We start from the raw sequence: 18,494 nt of genomic DNA on the forward strand, positions 1-18,494 counted from the left end.
CTTGGCTACGTGTGGTTGCTAAAAGAGCAGATAGATTAAGTGTTCACGTTTGAGGAGCTTTATTGCAATGAAAAGGAACTGGTCCGTATAAGCTTTTCAGAAAGGCCTACTAGACATTCAATGAACATACACTATTTCTTTGAATAATGAAACATTTTTGGATAAAGTGTTTTTGATTGAATTGAATATATAGTAACTTTGAAAGAATTTTAATTTGATATAAAATGCTTAAATGGAATTGGGAAACTCAGTGTTATTTTAATTTCAGTTTTCGTTATTAGCTCTATTGAACCTTAAATAGCTTTTGAGGTCATGTATCAGGAATTTGCCAGGATGTTATCATTCGTTCAATTATGTCTGCACGTCACCTTGTTCAACCGCAGAAATCAATTCGTGACATTTAACATCATGAACATAGCAAGTGTTGTTGAACCACAAACAGTTTCAGAAGACGATCGGAAACGCATACAAACTAGTTAAGTGACCCAGACTTGTTTCACGACCTCATAGCAAAATAAATATTGCCGCAAATAGGCATAGAAATCTGAGTAAACACCTTCAGTGAACCACACATACCGTACATCGAATGTAATGAAATTTGCCATACCACCCCGAGCTCATCAAAGGCTGACAATATAATACCCACTCGCGGAGCCCTAGTCACATGACCTTGGCTTAGAGTAGGCATATATCTCCTTCCATCCGGAAAGTAGAAGATCGTTGATTCCAACAACTCACTTACCAAAACTTGTAGCTGGAGGCTAAATCTATCGACGGATCTGATAACGCCATTGATCTGTGACCTTTCTCGCAGCGCAACAGGGTGACAATGTAGAGACCTTCCAGCTAAACAAGTCGATAAAAACATCACGCCTCAGAGGTGATTGCCGTGGTAATGAATATTTCACAGGGGAATATTTATTGCATTTTATTTACGAGAGTTGTTTTACGGATAATGTCATAGTGTTCCGCATTCGAATGGCTACCATCATAGATTTTTATCAAGAGCAGACAGACACAGCTGTCAATAGGTATAACTGCAGGTGGGGTTTACGTCACTGTGGCCAGTATTTCTTTTACATTAAGAAGTGATGCTTTCTTGTGGGAGGAAATTACAGTATAGCGCAGGTTCGTTTACCAATTTGGTTAAACCAAAGAGCACGGGTATTGTGCTTGGAGATAATTATTGTTGCGAATCTGCATGCGTACTCATTACAGCATCTCATATGTTGGATGATTATGGATGGTTGTTCATAAGTATGGTTAGCTGATCGTAATGTAGTCTCAGGAATACATTGCAATTGCAATGTCCCTGACATTATGTGTACAATGATAATCAGCAGAATAGGAGCAGAATATGTTGTGAATAATTCAACATCAAGATATAAGTTTCAAAAACTAATGGTAATTGCTTCAGTGAATACTAGAATTTCATAATATCGCAAAGGTCATTGGAAGGAAGAGAACAGAAATTATTTATCCGGTGTCTTGATGGTCATGTGTCAGTGGGGGAATGTGTCTCTCTGTGACAATACAACCATTCAGTCAAGGTTGTAGTTGATTCTGAGACGACACAATTTTACGTGAACTTCTTCAGAAAACACATGCTATGATTTATACCAAACCACCCTGGACCGATTCGTTATTTGACCGTGACGCCTTGTCGTGTCAGGGATCATGGCTCATGGTGTTATGTTTTCCCTGTGGAGCGCGCTGACTCACACTGAAAACATTGCAGGAGAACAAACTCTTGACATTGAAGGTCGTCCACGGCCAGGGTTAGCTATACAGAAAATTCAAGATGAAAAAATAATTCACACTGTCTATTGCCTTGATTACTTTTGATCAGAAGATGGTATTCGCGTTCAAGAAAGGAACGAATTACGCAGTTGGAATCAATTGATATTACTGACGAATGGGCAGTCTTGTTTATATTTACGTTACATATCTAAATACCTGACAGAGGATTATATCACATTGAAAGCATTCCAATTCGCGGGAATGAAAAGATCTCTTCGGTATTAACATTACGTCGTTTGATCATGTGTCTTGTGACATAATGACCAGATTTTCAGCGACTTGAAAATGTGAATATTTTATTCTGAAGGCAGTTTATATTTCAGCAGCATTGAATATTGATAAGGAGATTATGTTTTATATATGGAATGTCATTTTGTAATTTCACTGAAGACATAGCATTACGTTTCGTTTGGCGCCGCGAGTATTTTAGTGAAAAACGTATACGGTAAATTACAATTCTATCATGGCATTTTAGAATACTGCATTATGATTGATCCGCCTGGCGACAGCAAAACCACGAGATAACATTATATAAGAATCACTTCTTTCCCAATCCCACTCCTTTTGACAATTTCCAAATACCGATCTTATGTGTTGTGGTTCCGACACTGCAAGTGTTGCAATATATTTCAGGGGGAAAAATTGAACAAATACTAAGATAGTGTGTGGTAAAATTCAACAACATCAAAATGCTTACAATCGTACTGCCTACGTGTTTTTTTTTATCATTATCATTAAATTGATAAAACTATGGTTCGGGTACACATACACATACAGATTACAACCGATAATCACTGAAGTCTGAATTCCCCCTTTCAACCTTCTGAAAATATTAGGATCAACCGATGCCACGCCACTAATCATCTCCGCTATAGCCAAAGAGTTCGGGTTTGTTTTGTCATTGTGCCATGGTAAGAAAGCGACAACCCAACTTTTATTACAAATTAGAAGTTTCGAACATCGATTCGATACCTGTAATATTTTTCGAATTCGAAGCCTCACGCTATCGCGTTAGGTTTCGTATGACGTTTACAGGTATCTATCTACGTTAGAAACCTCTACGTTGAAAACACCATAGATTTATCTCTTAAATATACAGTAACATATTAAAGATCACGACCAAAACAGCAAGACTCTGGTTCGATTCCCCAATGCCTACAATTGTGTTCCATACGGTGACGTTGCTGTGCTACGGCAAAAGGCTCCGTAAACCAACTGATTCACCCGATTGCAAATTCATCGTCATCATCATCTTCATCATCATCATCATATTCAGATCAATTTTCTGCTTTGCTGAGAACAAAATGAATGTTGCTCTTCATCCCTGTGGCGAAGGTGGTTATCAGACCACCATATTGTCACCGCACTCTCAGGGAAACACTGCACCTACTGCCCTACAACCTACCAGCAACAGTTGTGATTGTGTCCTTTAGTTTATAATATTCCCACGTCTCTGATCTTTACTTAGAGTTCGTCACAGTCTGTTTGGAGCATGTACATAATCGGGTCATCTAGTGAAGATATCAACGGCCAGGTCATATGGATAATCTGTTCTGTCCTTTACGGCTGTCGCTCTTCAGAATAGGGTTCTTCGGTGCGTTGATCTGTCACGGCTCCCTGAAGTAAATACGGATTAGTGCCCAATGACATATTGATAAAATTATGGTTTGTTGTCGATCTGTGCCTTCATACAGAGAATGTTAATGTATATAGACTATAGATTAAGTCGTTGAGGAGCAGAAGTTCTGCTACTCTTCTGGAAACTAGTATGGGGTATTTAAACAATATTCACTTGAGTTTGTAAATTACCATGTATTCTGCCATGGCAGTGACCATTATCTGAAAAAGCAATTAATGCAACTAAACGCATTCATTCAGTGGGAAATACATAGTTAAGACATGAAACTTTTATGGATAACTCCTTTATTGTTTGACTTGCCCTTGCATGTGTTTGTGACGGGTGCCACGCGTGGGACAGGGGACGCTCAACCTTTCGAGTACACCTGGTATCATCACACATTCTTATGATGGCTGCTTCGGAATTGTGCAATGAAAATTATGGAATGATTTTTGTCGCTTATATTGTAACGACGGTTGAGGGCAACGTTTTGTCCCTTTCATCAAGTGTGTGAGTGTGTGTGCGCGCGCGCGCGTGTGTGTGTGTGTGCGTGTGTTTGAGTGTGTATGCTAATATGTTTACAAATGGTAGGTTTACTGTACAAAGATAACAACAGTATGTAGTCCATGAAAAATATCTCGTCTTCCATTTTCACAACTTCTACTAAATGCCTATCAAAGATTTGAAATACATGTCAATTTTGTTCATGTTTTTAAAGAATTCCGTCCAATTGTCCCTGTAGGCAACTCTTTAAGGCTGTCCTTTGGTGTTATTTAAAAGTTCCGTTCCATGTTGCTTTACTTTCGATTAGGCGCGATGTTCCCCAGAGCTGTAACAATCAATATACCCAAATCACATCTGCGGATCGGGAAAGGATTCTTGCGTACAACTATCAACTGATCGTCATTTTTGATAGAGCGAAATTAACTTTGGCTTCTTCTGTGTGCTGGTGTACATCAGTAAACTCAAAATAGAACATGTCGCTATATTTCCCTCTATTCATATCGTGAAGTAATGGCAGTCATCCCCTCTGGGAACCCGTGAGTGTGATGAATGGTGTAGGTGGACCTAGATACTTAGGCTTAGGATTTGAATCATTGTGTATATTGTGTTGCAATGGTCTGTCAAAGGGAGGGTTGATGAACTGTTCAAATGAAGTAAACGTGGGCGTTTGTTGGCGACAGGGATACACAAAAAGCATATTTTCTATCAATGCTTTGTCGGCGTTTGCAACTTTTATGACCATTTTTTGCACTAAATGCATCGCTTCTATCGCAGAGGTAAGTTGTGGCATTAGCGTACCGCATTTCAGTTGATTTGTGTGTTGTAGGAATATTCGAGAACGTATATACGACTTGGAAATGTTGAAATGAACATCCTCTGTATCTGAACCATACCAACTTACGCGTCCACCATTGTCATGTTCGGGCCATGTGCACCAATAACATCGGAAAGTCAAACCTTGATCCTTGTATTCTGGTAAACAAGAAATCAATTATTAAAATTTGGAAATGGGTGTTATGTTTTCATGAAATATTCATTGACAAAAACCTGAGGCTGCCACTACCACCACAAGTCTAGCATGGGTTCCATTTCCTGCGCAAGATCGATATTCACACCCCTACTCCCTTGCGAGACATGCAGAATGTTATATGGAGATATGCAAATGTTGACTTTCAATTAATGTGGTAGAGGTGGGATGAAATCAATGACAACGTCATTCGTGGATGAAATAAAAGAGTAGCATCCTCTTCGTAGCATCTTCCACACTTGCCTGATCGGATAGAGAGCAGCTGTTTCAGTCTGGACAAGACATGAAGGAATCATTCAACGGAGGGAGATATCCGTCCATGAATAATACCACGCGAATATTCGATATATGAAATGAAGCTATCGGTTGATGCTCATAGAATGCACTCTTAAAACTCATTACATTTAGATTGGTTTGATGGCATATACTATATATTACAATCCATTAACTGAAAACATTAAAATGGAAAATCAATACCTTGAGAAGGATTGGGGTTTAACAATTCATAATCACACGTGATACCGTGATGCTGGTCCTACTGTGACACTGCAGACATGGAACGACCTTGGCACCAGCGTGTTCCGCAATAAACTCTTCTGCCAATGCAAGATGAACCTTGCTCTATTTCTCATCTCTGTGGGCAGAAGGGATCCCTGACAGTGGTAAGGAGGCCGTGGGCGTTTGTGTCACCGGGAACATCTTCATCAGATAGCATACGTATTGGGCTAACTAATGGGTCTCAAAGTGGCTTATCGAGCGCGAAATCTTCTAAGAATTACTAAGAACTCTATTCTTAATTATTCGTACCAGTTTCCTTATTCAACCAAATTGTTTTTGAATCAAAATATGCTGTAAAGTTATGATGAAATAATGAATAATGAATAATGTAATAACAAATACTGACACATTCCGTCTGGAACCTCATCAAGATTTTAAATATTTGCAGGCTTTTAACATCAAGAAAACGAGCTAAATTTTCATGGTATATGGTATATGTAAAGTCGCTATAGAGCTCTTACGCCACTGAAAAGGCAAACTGATGACGTGTTTAATGGACACCATGATGGAAATCAATACATAAGGATGTTTATCGTCACGTTTGAATGTCTTTCTGTACAAGCCCCCGGCTACATGTGTATGTGGAGATTGTGAAGTAGCCATTATAACTGTCTGGTTGGTGTAGAACATTGGACAGCCAGTGCGTCGATTAAATCCATTGTACCGTCAGCGTCACGACATGAAACAACATTGATTTCTGATGCCCGACATGGAGGCGGTGCTGCAGGGTACAATACTCTACAATCGCCACAACTGGTAATAATAGGGTTTAGAAAAATGGAAACAATTGTTGGCATTTCTCATGCAATAGTGATGAGTATGTGGGTGTCTGTCGCCCAATACGGACACCATAAGATTGAAACTAGTTATTCCGGGTCTCGTTGCTTCGACAAAATAATTGCTTTCCGGATATGACTGTTAGTGAGGGAAGGAATTGAGTACAGCGCCGCGTTGATGTGGGAGGAGAGCCCGAAGTGATGCAGGCCACATTGATGTGAACCACGAACACGGATATGCTGACAAGGGCAAACCTGGGATTAAAACCCAAGGTTGTAGGTTTCTGGCACGTCTCTCTCGCACAGAGAACTGCGGTGCCTTATACGACTGGGTCGTCTATAATAATTATTATAAGGAAAGAACAACAACCGTGCTAACCTAGAATTGATAACTGTTAGTATCTACATCTGCATATATACACAATACGTAACTGTGGCAACAATCTTGATATTTGGTGTTTCCGTATTTCGTACTTATCATTAATACTTATCCATTTTCCATGGCTCTGGGCTTCGTGCATTCTGAGAATATAACTAAACTTTAAGTGTAACTAACATTTTAAAACGTGCACCATCCTAATCGAGACAAACATTTACCTCCAGCTGTAGCTTCAGGGCAGGATATGTTGTGAGACAACAACGATGGCGCTCCACTGAGACTGGGATTATGTGCACTTTCATTAAAGGATCGCAACAACCGCCTTTGGCTACCCTATCACTACCTTTCGTCTATGCATCGCACATAAAGTTATAAAATCTTTATATATAGCTATTTGACTCGGACAGACCAGCCACATGACTCTGAGGTGTCCCTGTAAAGGTTCACTGGCTACCGAGGACGTCTCCAATGTGACGTATTACTTCTTAAAGAAACAAGATAGTGAGAGGTAACGTCGGAATAAGATAGAATTGTCTTCTTTATTGGGTCTCTCCTCCAAAATCCGAGAAGGATTTATCTCCAAGCTGGCTTATACGTAGTAAACATTTATTACATCGGGGCACGCCATGAATATTCATATTTTTCAAATGATACAATGTTACTGGGTTACAAAAGCGGACTTACGTATAATGCAAACATATTCAGGACTGTTCAACGCATTGTTTTTCAGATTGCAACAAATATGTGGCATGTTTAAAAAACTGCAAGTGTTTGACCATTTAAATGAAATACATACCCCCGACACAGTAATTGTATTATGATCTATCGTTGTCTGGGAGAGGCCTGACATTTCGCATGAAATAAGACCCGATGGGAAACTATGAGAGCCCCAAAGGAACACAATTGCATTAAGACTTGAATTATGCTCTGTACACCCACTCTTGTGCCATCTCTTCATTTACTCTGCAACAAATCTAAACCGTTCCCCAAGGGAGGATAACCACACACACAGACGCGGTCTTGTTTAAACCCTATGGGATATTGGGAGTATTCCAGGGCAATTCGATTATGTCTCCTGTCATACCAGAGAGAGAGAGAGAGAGAGAGAGATACATGTGATATTTGTGCTCTGGTGTTAGCTGCTGATGCTATGGTCAGATATTGTTTTGTAAATGACACGGCCGTGATGCCATGTTACATTGGCGTGTCCACACATGGAAAATAGAAATTATTTTCTCTGAATGTCTTCCAAGTGGAGGAAATGAAAATACTGTCTTTACAATGCAAATGTTATCACTTTTAGCTGGAACCAGACAGAGGCTTAATTAGTTGGTTAAAAATTAGGGACTTCACCGCAAAGTGTCCGTATGTATTTACGGCTGATATACAATTCCGTGGTTGTATTATCGATGAACGTAACATATTTAGTGTTCAAGTCTGAATTATATCACACTACCGACAGAATATACGATCAAGCGGAATATCTGTGTTGCTGAAGGGGGCAATTGAAAATCAATAAAGCAGTTTGAAAACAGTGCTATTTTGACAGTGCATCTTGGATTTTGACCCTAAATAATGCCAAAAGCTGCGCAATGTTACCTCTACTGAATAGCGTGATGTTGTGGGATTTGGGGGAGATTTAGGGTTGGTTGCTGCAACATTACATTTTCCTGGAACAGTAATTCAACAGAAAGACACCTGAGTTTGTGTACAATATCCTCAAAATGTCACGCTTGTATGATTGGTAGAATAAGCTCGGGTTATTTGGCAGTCCAATCAGATTACAATTCGTAAAGTAAAGTGAAAATAAGTGATTTTTTGCGACCTCAAGGATGGGGAATCCCTGCCATAGAGGACAATTTCGTTTGGGGGACGATTTCGCTTGTCGTTTTTATCGCTGTTTTACGCTGTTCACGTTTTTTCAAATTTAAGTTTGGTCAAGCTTTTGTGATTAGGTTTGTCCAAAAGTATTAAAATCTGCAATGTTGCAATGTTGACTTTACTTGCCCTTTAAACACCACATGTGTTGGGTAGTTTTAGTTTCATTAAGTTTGTATCAATTCAGCAGTTAATTGATTATCACACTTACACAGAGACAATGTCTCAGCTTCTCACATGGTGTTATCACCTTGTCCTGAACTAGAGAGAACATGAGCAGCAGACCGTGCAGCAGAGTGTCCCTTTAACAATCAGTGTAAACATACTTCGCATTGACTGACATATGAATATATTAAAAATATGAATATTGATAACCGGAAATGCCATTCTGCCTTTATTGTGTTGTAAGTATATATCTACAGTACAGTATTTGTTAGTTGCCTCACGTCAGGATGCCGTCTGCACAACAAGGTAGCAGCAGAGCATCTTTGAGTTGCCCGGATGTTTACCGCCTCCTACCAATGTGAAGTAACACACCACAAGAGCGTGGCGCCTTCCTGAGAATGATATCGTTGCTTTGAGAACACGAATGGAAGATTTATGTGTGGGGAGAATTGGGGCCAGGTTACCGCAGACATATTGATTGAGCCTGAATTATTTAATTTGTTCCGCAAACTACCCATTCCGTCACGAGCGTCCTTACGAGAGCCTTTAGGTCAACCAAACTCGATGAGAGAAAGACGTTCTGGGATAAGTGGTCTGATAGTCTTTTCTCGATAACTAAGGAGACTCTGGCCATGTGTCTTATCTCCAAGAATCCCCACTGCTGGGTCTGTGAGGATGGGTTTGGGACGGGCGTTTAGGAAAGGGGAACATGATTTTCTTGAAACATACCACATTCATCGACGTGGAGAGGCATCATTATCTGTAAAGGTTCTGTAGGTAGAAATACAGATACTATATTGTTGCGGCCATTTCTTTAACAATTGCGTGAGTAGCGAGTTCTACCGGCAGAACAGAACATATTTACCCATTTCGTAAACGCCTGGTGTCATCACTGATTTGCAGTCATCCATTCACATTATTTTTATTATGGAGTCTGTTTCAACCTATACTCGAGACTGTCTATTCCCAGGTGTTGACGTCATACATTTCACTATTTGAAATAACAGTTTGATATCCATGTGGGTATTCTTTCCTATTTGTTTCAACAACATAATGTGTCGAGAAAGAGTACGAAACGTAGACATTTTTATGATGGGATGCCGATCTGTTTCAGTTCCGGAGCCAAGGCCGCGGTGAACTGCTCGTGTCTCTCTGCTACCAGCCAGCCGCCAACAGACTCGGAGTGGTCGTCCTTAAAGCCAGGAACCTCCCCAAGATGGACATCACTGGACTCTCAGGTAAATAAAAGCGACATCACCCTTTCCATTATGATGAGAAATCCCTGCTGAAAGCAGACCCCATTACACGATTCTGACTACATCAGAAGCACGTGTTTGTGAATCACTATCAAATAATGATGATACCAGGTGTTCGCTAAAAGGCGAGAGTATCCGGTCCCACCTGCGTAACCCATCACAAACACACGCAAAGGCACGTCAATGAGTCCCCTGAATACGAATATATTATGATTCTAAGGTCATGCTTTTCTATGATGAGACAAACTGTCTATGTTGTGTTGTGATAGACGACCCGTGAAGATCCGGGTTAGAATTGGTCTTCAGTAATCCATGCTTGTCGTAAGAGGCGACTAACGGCACCAGGCTCGCTGACAAATGCTCAGATCGATGCTCATGATGTCAACATTTACAGACCACCGTTATGTATCTGGCATATTGCTTAGTGTGGCGTTAAACAACAAACAAGAACAGAAATATTGTGATAGGCAAAGAAAGGCAGTTATATAGTCAAATAGATATGTTAGAGGAAAACATTCAAGGCATTTTTGTGCCTATTTCCAGTTTAGATCTATAATCCAGACATGTTTGAAATTCAGACATTGTCTTCAGTGTAATCAGTAACTGGTGGACAGATGCCGGGAAAAGAATTTGAGTGAGCAATTATGTGTTGTTTGCATTAACCTGAATCAAATTTCAAAATGACCCAAGTCAAGTCCCCCTTTAAGAAGTTACTGCACAACTGCTTAAGCTTAACGCCCCTCTAATGTCAACATGTAGCACATACAGCGAATGTCATGTAACACTGGATACATATATTTCCAGATCCATACGTGAAGATCTACCTTCTCTACAACGGACAACGGATAGCCAAGAAGAAAACCCACGTGAAGAAGCGTACACTGAACCCAGTCTTCAACGAATCCTTCCTTTTCGATGTGCCCTACAACGAGGGCCTGCAAAACATCAGCCTGGAGCTGCTGGTACTGGATTGGGATCGCATGACGAAAAACGAAGTCATTGGTCGCCTCGAAATTGGAGCCAAACTCGTAGGACAAGAGGCCAATCATTGGAACGAGGTCATGAATTGCCCACGGAAACAGATTGCCGAGTGGCATAAACTGAAGGAATAGAGACTGGGCCAATGTGAAAGACGGGATGAAAGACTGAGATTTTATTTGTGAAAGGAAGCGATTGTGGTTCATTTATTATACGGATTGGACAAAACCACCTTCAGACAGTGCTAAATTTTTAATCGTCTTGACAGATTCTCTGACATGCTTTTTGCTGATCAGCAACATACGTTTGATCCAAATTATTATTACATTTGTAATGTCGATTTCATATGAAACATATGAAAACATTCTCAAAGGTATTATTTAATTACAAATCTTTGAACTTTTCTCGGAACAATATCTCCGGTTCAGGTGTGGATGAACAGTTTAGTAACGTGCATCGGATCCATGGCGGACCCGTTTGGGTGGAATGTCTTGTGAAAATACAAAAGCAATTAGTACTTTCAACTCATAACTAAACACGTTCAACATCAATTGTTTTGATGAAAAATCATGTTTAATTTCACAGTTGTTTACAAACCGTGCTTATGAAAATCAGTTTGTGGTCTTGTAGTAACAAGTTATATTTCAGAATTGTGCAAACAAATTGTATGATATTTTCATCTATCGATTCGTGCTAATTTAAATCTGTCAATTATATTTAATTATGTTGTTTGTTTTGTTTGCTTGTTGTTTAACGCCGTTCTCAGCAATATACCAGCTATATGACGGCGGTCTGTAAGTGATCGAGTCTGGACCAGCTTGTATTTAATTAAGCACAACCCCAACAGTAGTAATACGTATTAAGGATATATAGTAGCCTTTGTATATTTGTCCTTAACGGAACGTCTTTAAACGTACTACTACCAACAAAATCAAGCATCTTAAACAAATTAAACATGATTTCTCGAAGTGACTCGTCACTTTTGTTGCATTTTGGAAATTTAAACCAAGACATTTCTGATAATGTAAATATTTGTTATGATTATGCCTGTACAATGCTTAAAACGAATAGGAATGCTGTTGAAGTGTGGCTGTATCAAACAGCCCTCAGTCTGACGTGAGTGGAAATACAGAGTTAGATGTAGCGTCGCGCCCCTGTTGCGGTGATCAATCACATTATTCTCACTGGAGGGTGGGGAATATGTTGTTCTTATGATTAAGCACATTCGTCACCAGTCGGCCCTTTCCGTCTCTTGCAAGAAGACTCGTCCCCCTGTCAATCAATGTCATTGTCAAGACAAACCAATCTGAAACGGCGTATGACTATGATGACTTTGGTCAAATAACCCCTTCTAAATATTTTGCTTAAAGGTATATGTGCATCTAGGTGTATACCAAAATGACAGAAAAAATGTTTTACCACACTAAATAACAAGCGGTTGTCAATGGCATCCGTGTTATATTTATTTCCATGTAAAATTACAAAGTCGGATGTGGTACAACAAACTGAGTTTATGTTTCCCTATGCCCTTTTGCCCGGAGACGGAACCAAGTGAATAAAATGGCCCCGAGAGAGGCACGAGTCTCCTCAGCTTGTCCCGGAACAGCACGAATGATCACGAATGAAGCAAGTGTTGAGCGGGACATTAATGTGACAAAAACATTATTAAGCAGCCGCTATAACTATATATGTACTACAAATGACCAACGCTGTTCCTGCTAGTTGGTCACAGTGGTTCTGAATGTCAGCTCAGTGTGACAGCAGCAATCGTATCCATCACCCAAGCTCAAGGAACAGGATATATCTGTTACAGCATTGTATTCCAACAAGTGACCATAACAGTACGGTGTCATGGTTCTTGTAAGGTGGCTCTATTACAGCTGTGTTGCTCGTCTGTTAACGTTTCCATGTTCATACCGCTTACATATCGTTGTTATAGCTCAATTTGACAACTGGCAGATGTCACTTGTGTATAGGCTATATATATTCGCTGTAGATAAAGAAACATGTTGTGATATTGTACGTACCTAAGGGCATATATGATCCTACAAAGTTCAATCAAACCCAATACAAGATAAGAATTTCTCATAACCCTTTCCCTTCTCCTCCCTCTCCTCTTCCTCCACCACATCCGCTCCCCCTTGTTCTCTCTCCCCTCCCAACCCCTTCCCCCACCTGCTGTCCCATCTAAAGAAACCCTCACAACGTACCATATGTCCCCTATTTATAACGAGGTGAAATTTCAAATTACCCACGTAACAAGGGGAGATCACTCTGTAGGATTATGTCCAGCTGAGATTTTGAAGATACCACCATTCCGATGTTCTATGAATATAACCACCGGTATTTGTTGTGAATATGTGATATTCTGTTGTTTTTACCTGAGACGGAAGTACATGTTATTGCTGTTTTTTAACCGTCACTTCAACGTTTACCGGTTTCCGTATATAGACTAACATGTACACTGCGCATGCGCAATGATATGCCTTTCCAACTCATGGGTAAAATATCAGGTAATTTAGCGAGGCAGTTGAATATTTCAGTCTATTAAAGTAAAATGATTAAAATTAAACGATTTTCCAAAAAAAAACCCAAAACAAACCAACACTTATTGTGCTTCTTGACCGGAAGCACAAACCAATGTCATGCTCATTTAGCATTGAAGATGTTTGTCACTTTTTGTATGAGCTACGATCCTCGATGATTATTTTGTAAAATTGTCACGGATCTACGAAATCCCACCGTTTGTATATACAAATTACATGTTGACGTGTTCTGTTCCCATAGTGATCGGTCCTAGTTACGGTCAATGTTCTACGATTATTATTTTCTGTTTATCCAAGTCTCCCACTACTTCCTTATATACCTGCTCTCTATCATCCTTAACGATTGTTCGTGAAACCATTCACTTGTTGAACTCAAACAGTATAATTACCAATAGAAAATACGTTTTGCATATGCTGTTGTGCACTGTTACCAAATGTGACGTACACTAGAGAATAGCCTTTTCGAAGGTGACACTGTTACAGCGTATCGAAAATGCACATGTACTGTAACGCCATTGTTCTTATAGACTGAACACTATATAAATATATTTTATCATAGAAATAATTGTACAAGGATCAGACCTCTTAGTTACTGTACATGTATATGTAATTAATTTACCCTCTCCCGGATTATATTTTGTTACCTTTTGTGTATCTGTCATTACCACGTAGAAGAAAAACATATGTAAAATCATGTCAAAAATATAAATAAAATCTTTGTATATATTATATATTTATGTATATTTTCAATCGTTGGGATATGCCAAATAAATTTAATGTGAATATAAGGAATAGGCTCCAAATGTAATACTCTGATAACACCAAGAGTACATACTTTAAATTTCTCGTGGATATACATTAATTATTAACTGTTTATTTGGCATATCTCCATTAGTTATAGTGACGTCTATATGGCTTATCTATCGTGCAGATATGTTGGAACACTTAGCATATTAAAGGGTCATTAACGAGACAACAACACGTTGGAAGGTATGTTTTGCCACGGAGGAAAAATGATGATAATTTTGCGATCGAGATCACATTTGTCAAATGCGTTATATGCTTTGCCTATATGATCAGGGCTCTTGGGAAGATCAAAGCATGTTAGCTTCATTTGTGTAGAAGGAAATGGTGTTTCTTAATATACTCTTTCATTTCCACAGAGCAATGCAATACAAACACAAACAGACTAGCTACCTGCACTGTAGGGGGAGATTACTGTGGCCATGCCGTGCCATGTTTGCTATCTAACACTCATTTAGAATTATACAGCTGCGTCATACTATTGGGTACATGTACGAATACTGTTGTCATGGTGGTAACATCCAAACTTTGCAATCTTCATAATTTACAATACTTCTTCTTAGTGTTGTATTCTTAGCATGTATTGTGGAGTTGGATACTAACATCCCGATTTAAAACATCTATAAAAGAAGTTGATCAAACTGGTACACAACTCGATATCGTGTCTTATATACAGAACAAAAAATGTTAGGGATCATGCATTTTTTTTAGGGATATCATTTTGTAGTGCACACAGGGTACACAATTTCATTAAAATATCCAAAAAATGTTCATATTCCCTAATGTTTTGTTAAATATACATAAAACCCCAACTATTCGAACTAAAACATGCCAATAATTATATTACATGTTTTAAAACAAAATTGCCTGAGAACATCTGGTTGTAAACATTCTTAGACGAGAGATGTGACGATCACAATGATAGATGTCTATCAACACTTCTATATTCCTATGAAAGAGTTTATTAGAACCAGGCATAATTGTAAATACTTATAATACTGTAAAAGCCACCGACATTCGTATCCAACTCCACGCTGATGTTGAACACTGCATGGTGTGGTTGTGGTTATTCATCACGTTCAGATAGATAGCATCCATGGTGGACGTCAGCTGACCGTTACACAACTGGTTTGTGGCTACTCCGGAGTTACATTAGTATGTCATCCAGCGGTAACGATTCCGTGTAATAAAGAGAGCTATTCTTGTTGAATCGCAAGTTATGTTTTCATTTCATATCAGTGAACAGTGATCTCACCTATGCCTATGGATTTGGTGTGTTGTTGAATTGAGATCTAGCTGCTGACGAAGTCGTTGAAGTCAGTTTTAGTTGCCATTTAACTGTGGATTTGCTCCGATTCCCAACTGTTGAATGCATTGGAAATGTTCAGAGCAATAGACATGTGTACGTACCTGGGTTTCTTTCACATTCCTGGCCATCATTGTACATTACCTCGGAAGTTTTGTTTTTCATCAGCATTCGTCACCACTCGCCCCTTTCCGTTGCCTGCAAGAAGACTCGTCCCCCTATCGATAAATGCTATGTGCGAAAATACGACAAACCAATCAGAATGCGCGTATGACTTCAAGGTCTTGGTCAAAGAATCCCTCAGGAATAATTTTTGATTTTACATATGTCTTGCATCTAAAAATATACCCAAGACATTGTTAAAAGTGTCCAACCATACTGTATAAATCCGCATGTCCCGATGCGCTTTAAATTGCATCTGAAATATATATTATATATGGTGAAACATATGTGAACCATTACGCAACGAGTTGACAATTGTTTTAGGCATGCCCGTTTGCGCTAAGATGGAACCTGGTCGCAAAAATAGCCATGAGAGGGGCACGAGTCGCTATTCGACTTGTTCCGGAATAACATGAGTTGGTCACGAATGATTCATCAGTCCACAATTCTTCGGACAACAAATCTCCACGAAGACACCTAGTGTAATGTATTCAAGAAACACGAAAAAGCAGCACCCGTAGGAAGAACTCAACAAATAAACACAATGGTTTTCCTAGAAACGTGTAAAATAATTTCTGAAAGCAACTAATATTATAATTACCCCGATGTAATCGTGTGTAATCTAAACCCGATCTCTCATGCCATGATTGCCTCGAACAAGCATGATATACAAAATTTGGGGCTGGTTATGCTTCTCAGGTTTTTAGCACCATAACCATGCTCTTGGATTTTATCAAAGGGAAACGACCTGCATTACCATAATACACTACGACATAACTGGAATACTGTACAAAGTGGAGTTAACCCCACAGCGTCATTTAGCTGCAACTGTGATGTTAACGTCACAAAAAAACATTCACTCATTCCAATGTGTTGTCGGGATCGCAAAGCCTCTCGAAGGATTTCAACCCTAATGTTGACTGTAGTGAAGTGTCGTAACGTTCTGAGAGAACATTTAATTAAAATAGCTTTATTGTCAGCCGATCCTGTTTTCATAAGTTTCCGCTCAACCGTATCTCATTCCTCTTCCGTAAGCCCCTAGCATTCTTTCTAGGAATTTGACTTCCATTGATACAGAATCAAAGATCCGGATGAAGTTGGTTTACTCAATCGGAGTGCAGACTTTGTTGAAGGCTTTTCTCTCTCGCCTTCAACGTTGCATTGTTTGTAGAGAGGACTAAAATAGTCCAGCGTGTGTAGCGTTAAGTCTTGGGAATACACCTTCAAAGTGAGGCACACGAAAAGGACATTACAGACATTATAATTCAATTTTCAGCCTCAGAAATGTATGCATAAAAACGAGTCTAAAAAAACATAGAAATGATTTTTAAGAATTCCATTTCCCCGACGTTGGCTGGAACAGTTATTAACAATCAATACAAGGAAAATACCTGCAGAGAATTCTGACGGAATGTTTACTTTGTGTTAAACAACGAGAAGAGAATGGCGTGGGATGTGAGGGCAGCCAATATTACCTTCACAGACTTGAAAATACGTTTCTAAGGTTACCATTGATGACCCCACGTTGTCAGGGTTACTATCTTTGACGTCAGCCTTCAGGTTCACATGTTGACTGTGGCAACGGGTCTCGATGAGACAATCTGTGCATGGACGATCATTAGGCAGTAATTGCCATTCCACTCATTGTCTCATTAACTTGGCGCGACCCGACAATTACATATGGGAGCTTATGCCATAAACCCCTTGGCAAGGTTAGGTTTGCCCTCAGATGAATTCTATCAAATTGCTTTGTGTGAATAATAGATTTGGTTAACGACTCCCTGTTATCTGGAAGTAAAGTCGATCTGACACAAGAAGAATTGACAATACTGTAACATCAATACAATATCAGGCATTTCAACTAAGGTTACAATTCAACAGTATAGACTAGTTTGTTCATTACGTGTACTGCACAGCCATGTTCGCCTGGTGCGATGTTACCCTCAGAATAGATTTATTGAAAACGGCATTATATATGAAGACTCCTTTAGCATCGATTTTAGAGATCTGTTTTTCTCTTCCGTAGAAGTGGCAGCTATATTTAGTCGATTTCGAATGAGCTTAGGCTTGAAATAAACGGAGACCTCTATTGAACACGAATTCTTTTATTCTTCGTTTCGCATTTGCATACTTTTTCTATACCGAGTATCACGTGTGTACAAAAGAAATCAACACGCGTTTCGTGATGACTTGATGTCATTTATCAATTTGAATTTGGATAAAAAGTAAACTAGATAGGATCTGCACAGCCAGAGGTTTAGAAGAAATAGAGAAAAGTAACACGCTTTACTCGACAACACCACTGGGTGCCAATGGTATTACTTTTATAAGCACCTGTGTATAAATGCACTTTTTCGTGAAAATAATCGATGTCATGAGATTTGAAGACAAGCTGATAATGAAGTCGATTGAGTCAGTTTGAGTTGCCATTTAGCTGTTGCCTTTCCCAGAGCCTTGACGATTTAATGCATTTGAAATGTTCCGAGCTAGATAAATGTTTTCTTTCCGGCATTGATTCCATCGTTGTACACCGACTCGCGTGTTCCCATATTTACCCATCAGTGATAGTACCATTCATGACAGTTACCGTATTCAGGAAGACACATCGCATCAAGGGATTGCAATGACATATTTCATTTGTCAAATGATAATGATCTATATCAGTATTAAGTTTCATGCCGGGATTCGTATGTCGAATAGGTGTTTTGTGACTTGAAACGAGTTCGTAAGAAATGGC

At 39.3% G+C, this 18,494-nt stretch overlaps 1 protein-coding gene across 1 annotated transcript in view; it reads left to right on the plus strand.

Moving 5' to 3' along the window:
- LOC124112557 (synaptotagmin-4-like) overlaps positions 1–15,499 on the plus strand; it is a 29,390-nt gene extending 13,891 nt beyond the window's left edge. The window contains exons 3-4 of the mRNA XM_046472707.2: positions 9,820–9,943; positions 10,766–15,499. Of these exons, the coding sequence (XP_046328663.1) occupies positions 9,820–9,943; positions 10,766–11,073 (432 nt within the window). The 3' untranslated portion in view covers positions 11,074–15,499. The remainder of the gene's footprint in view (positions 1–9,819; positions 9,944–10,765) is intronic.
- Positions 15,500–18,494: the final 2,995 nt, after the last annotated feature.

This window comes from Haliotis rufescens, unplaced genomic scaffold (assembly GCF_023055435.1).
Source record: "Haliotis rufescens isolate VD_foot unplaced genomic scaffold, xgHalRufe1.0.p SCAF_1, whole genome shotgun sequence".
NCBI classification, from domain to species: domain Eukaryota; kingdom Metazoa; phylum Mollusca; class Gastropoda; order Lepetellida; family Haliotidae; genus Haliotis; species Haliotis rufescens.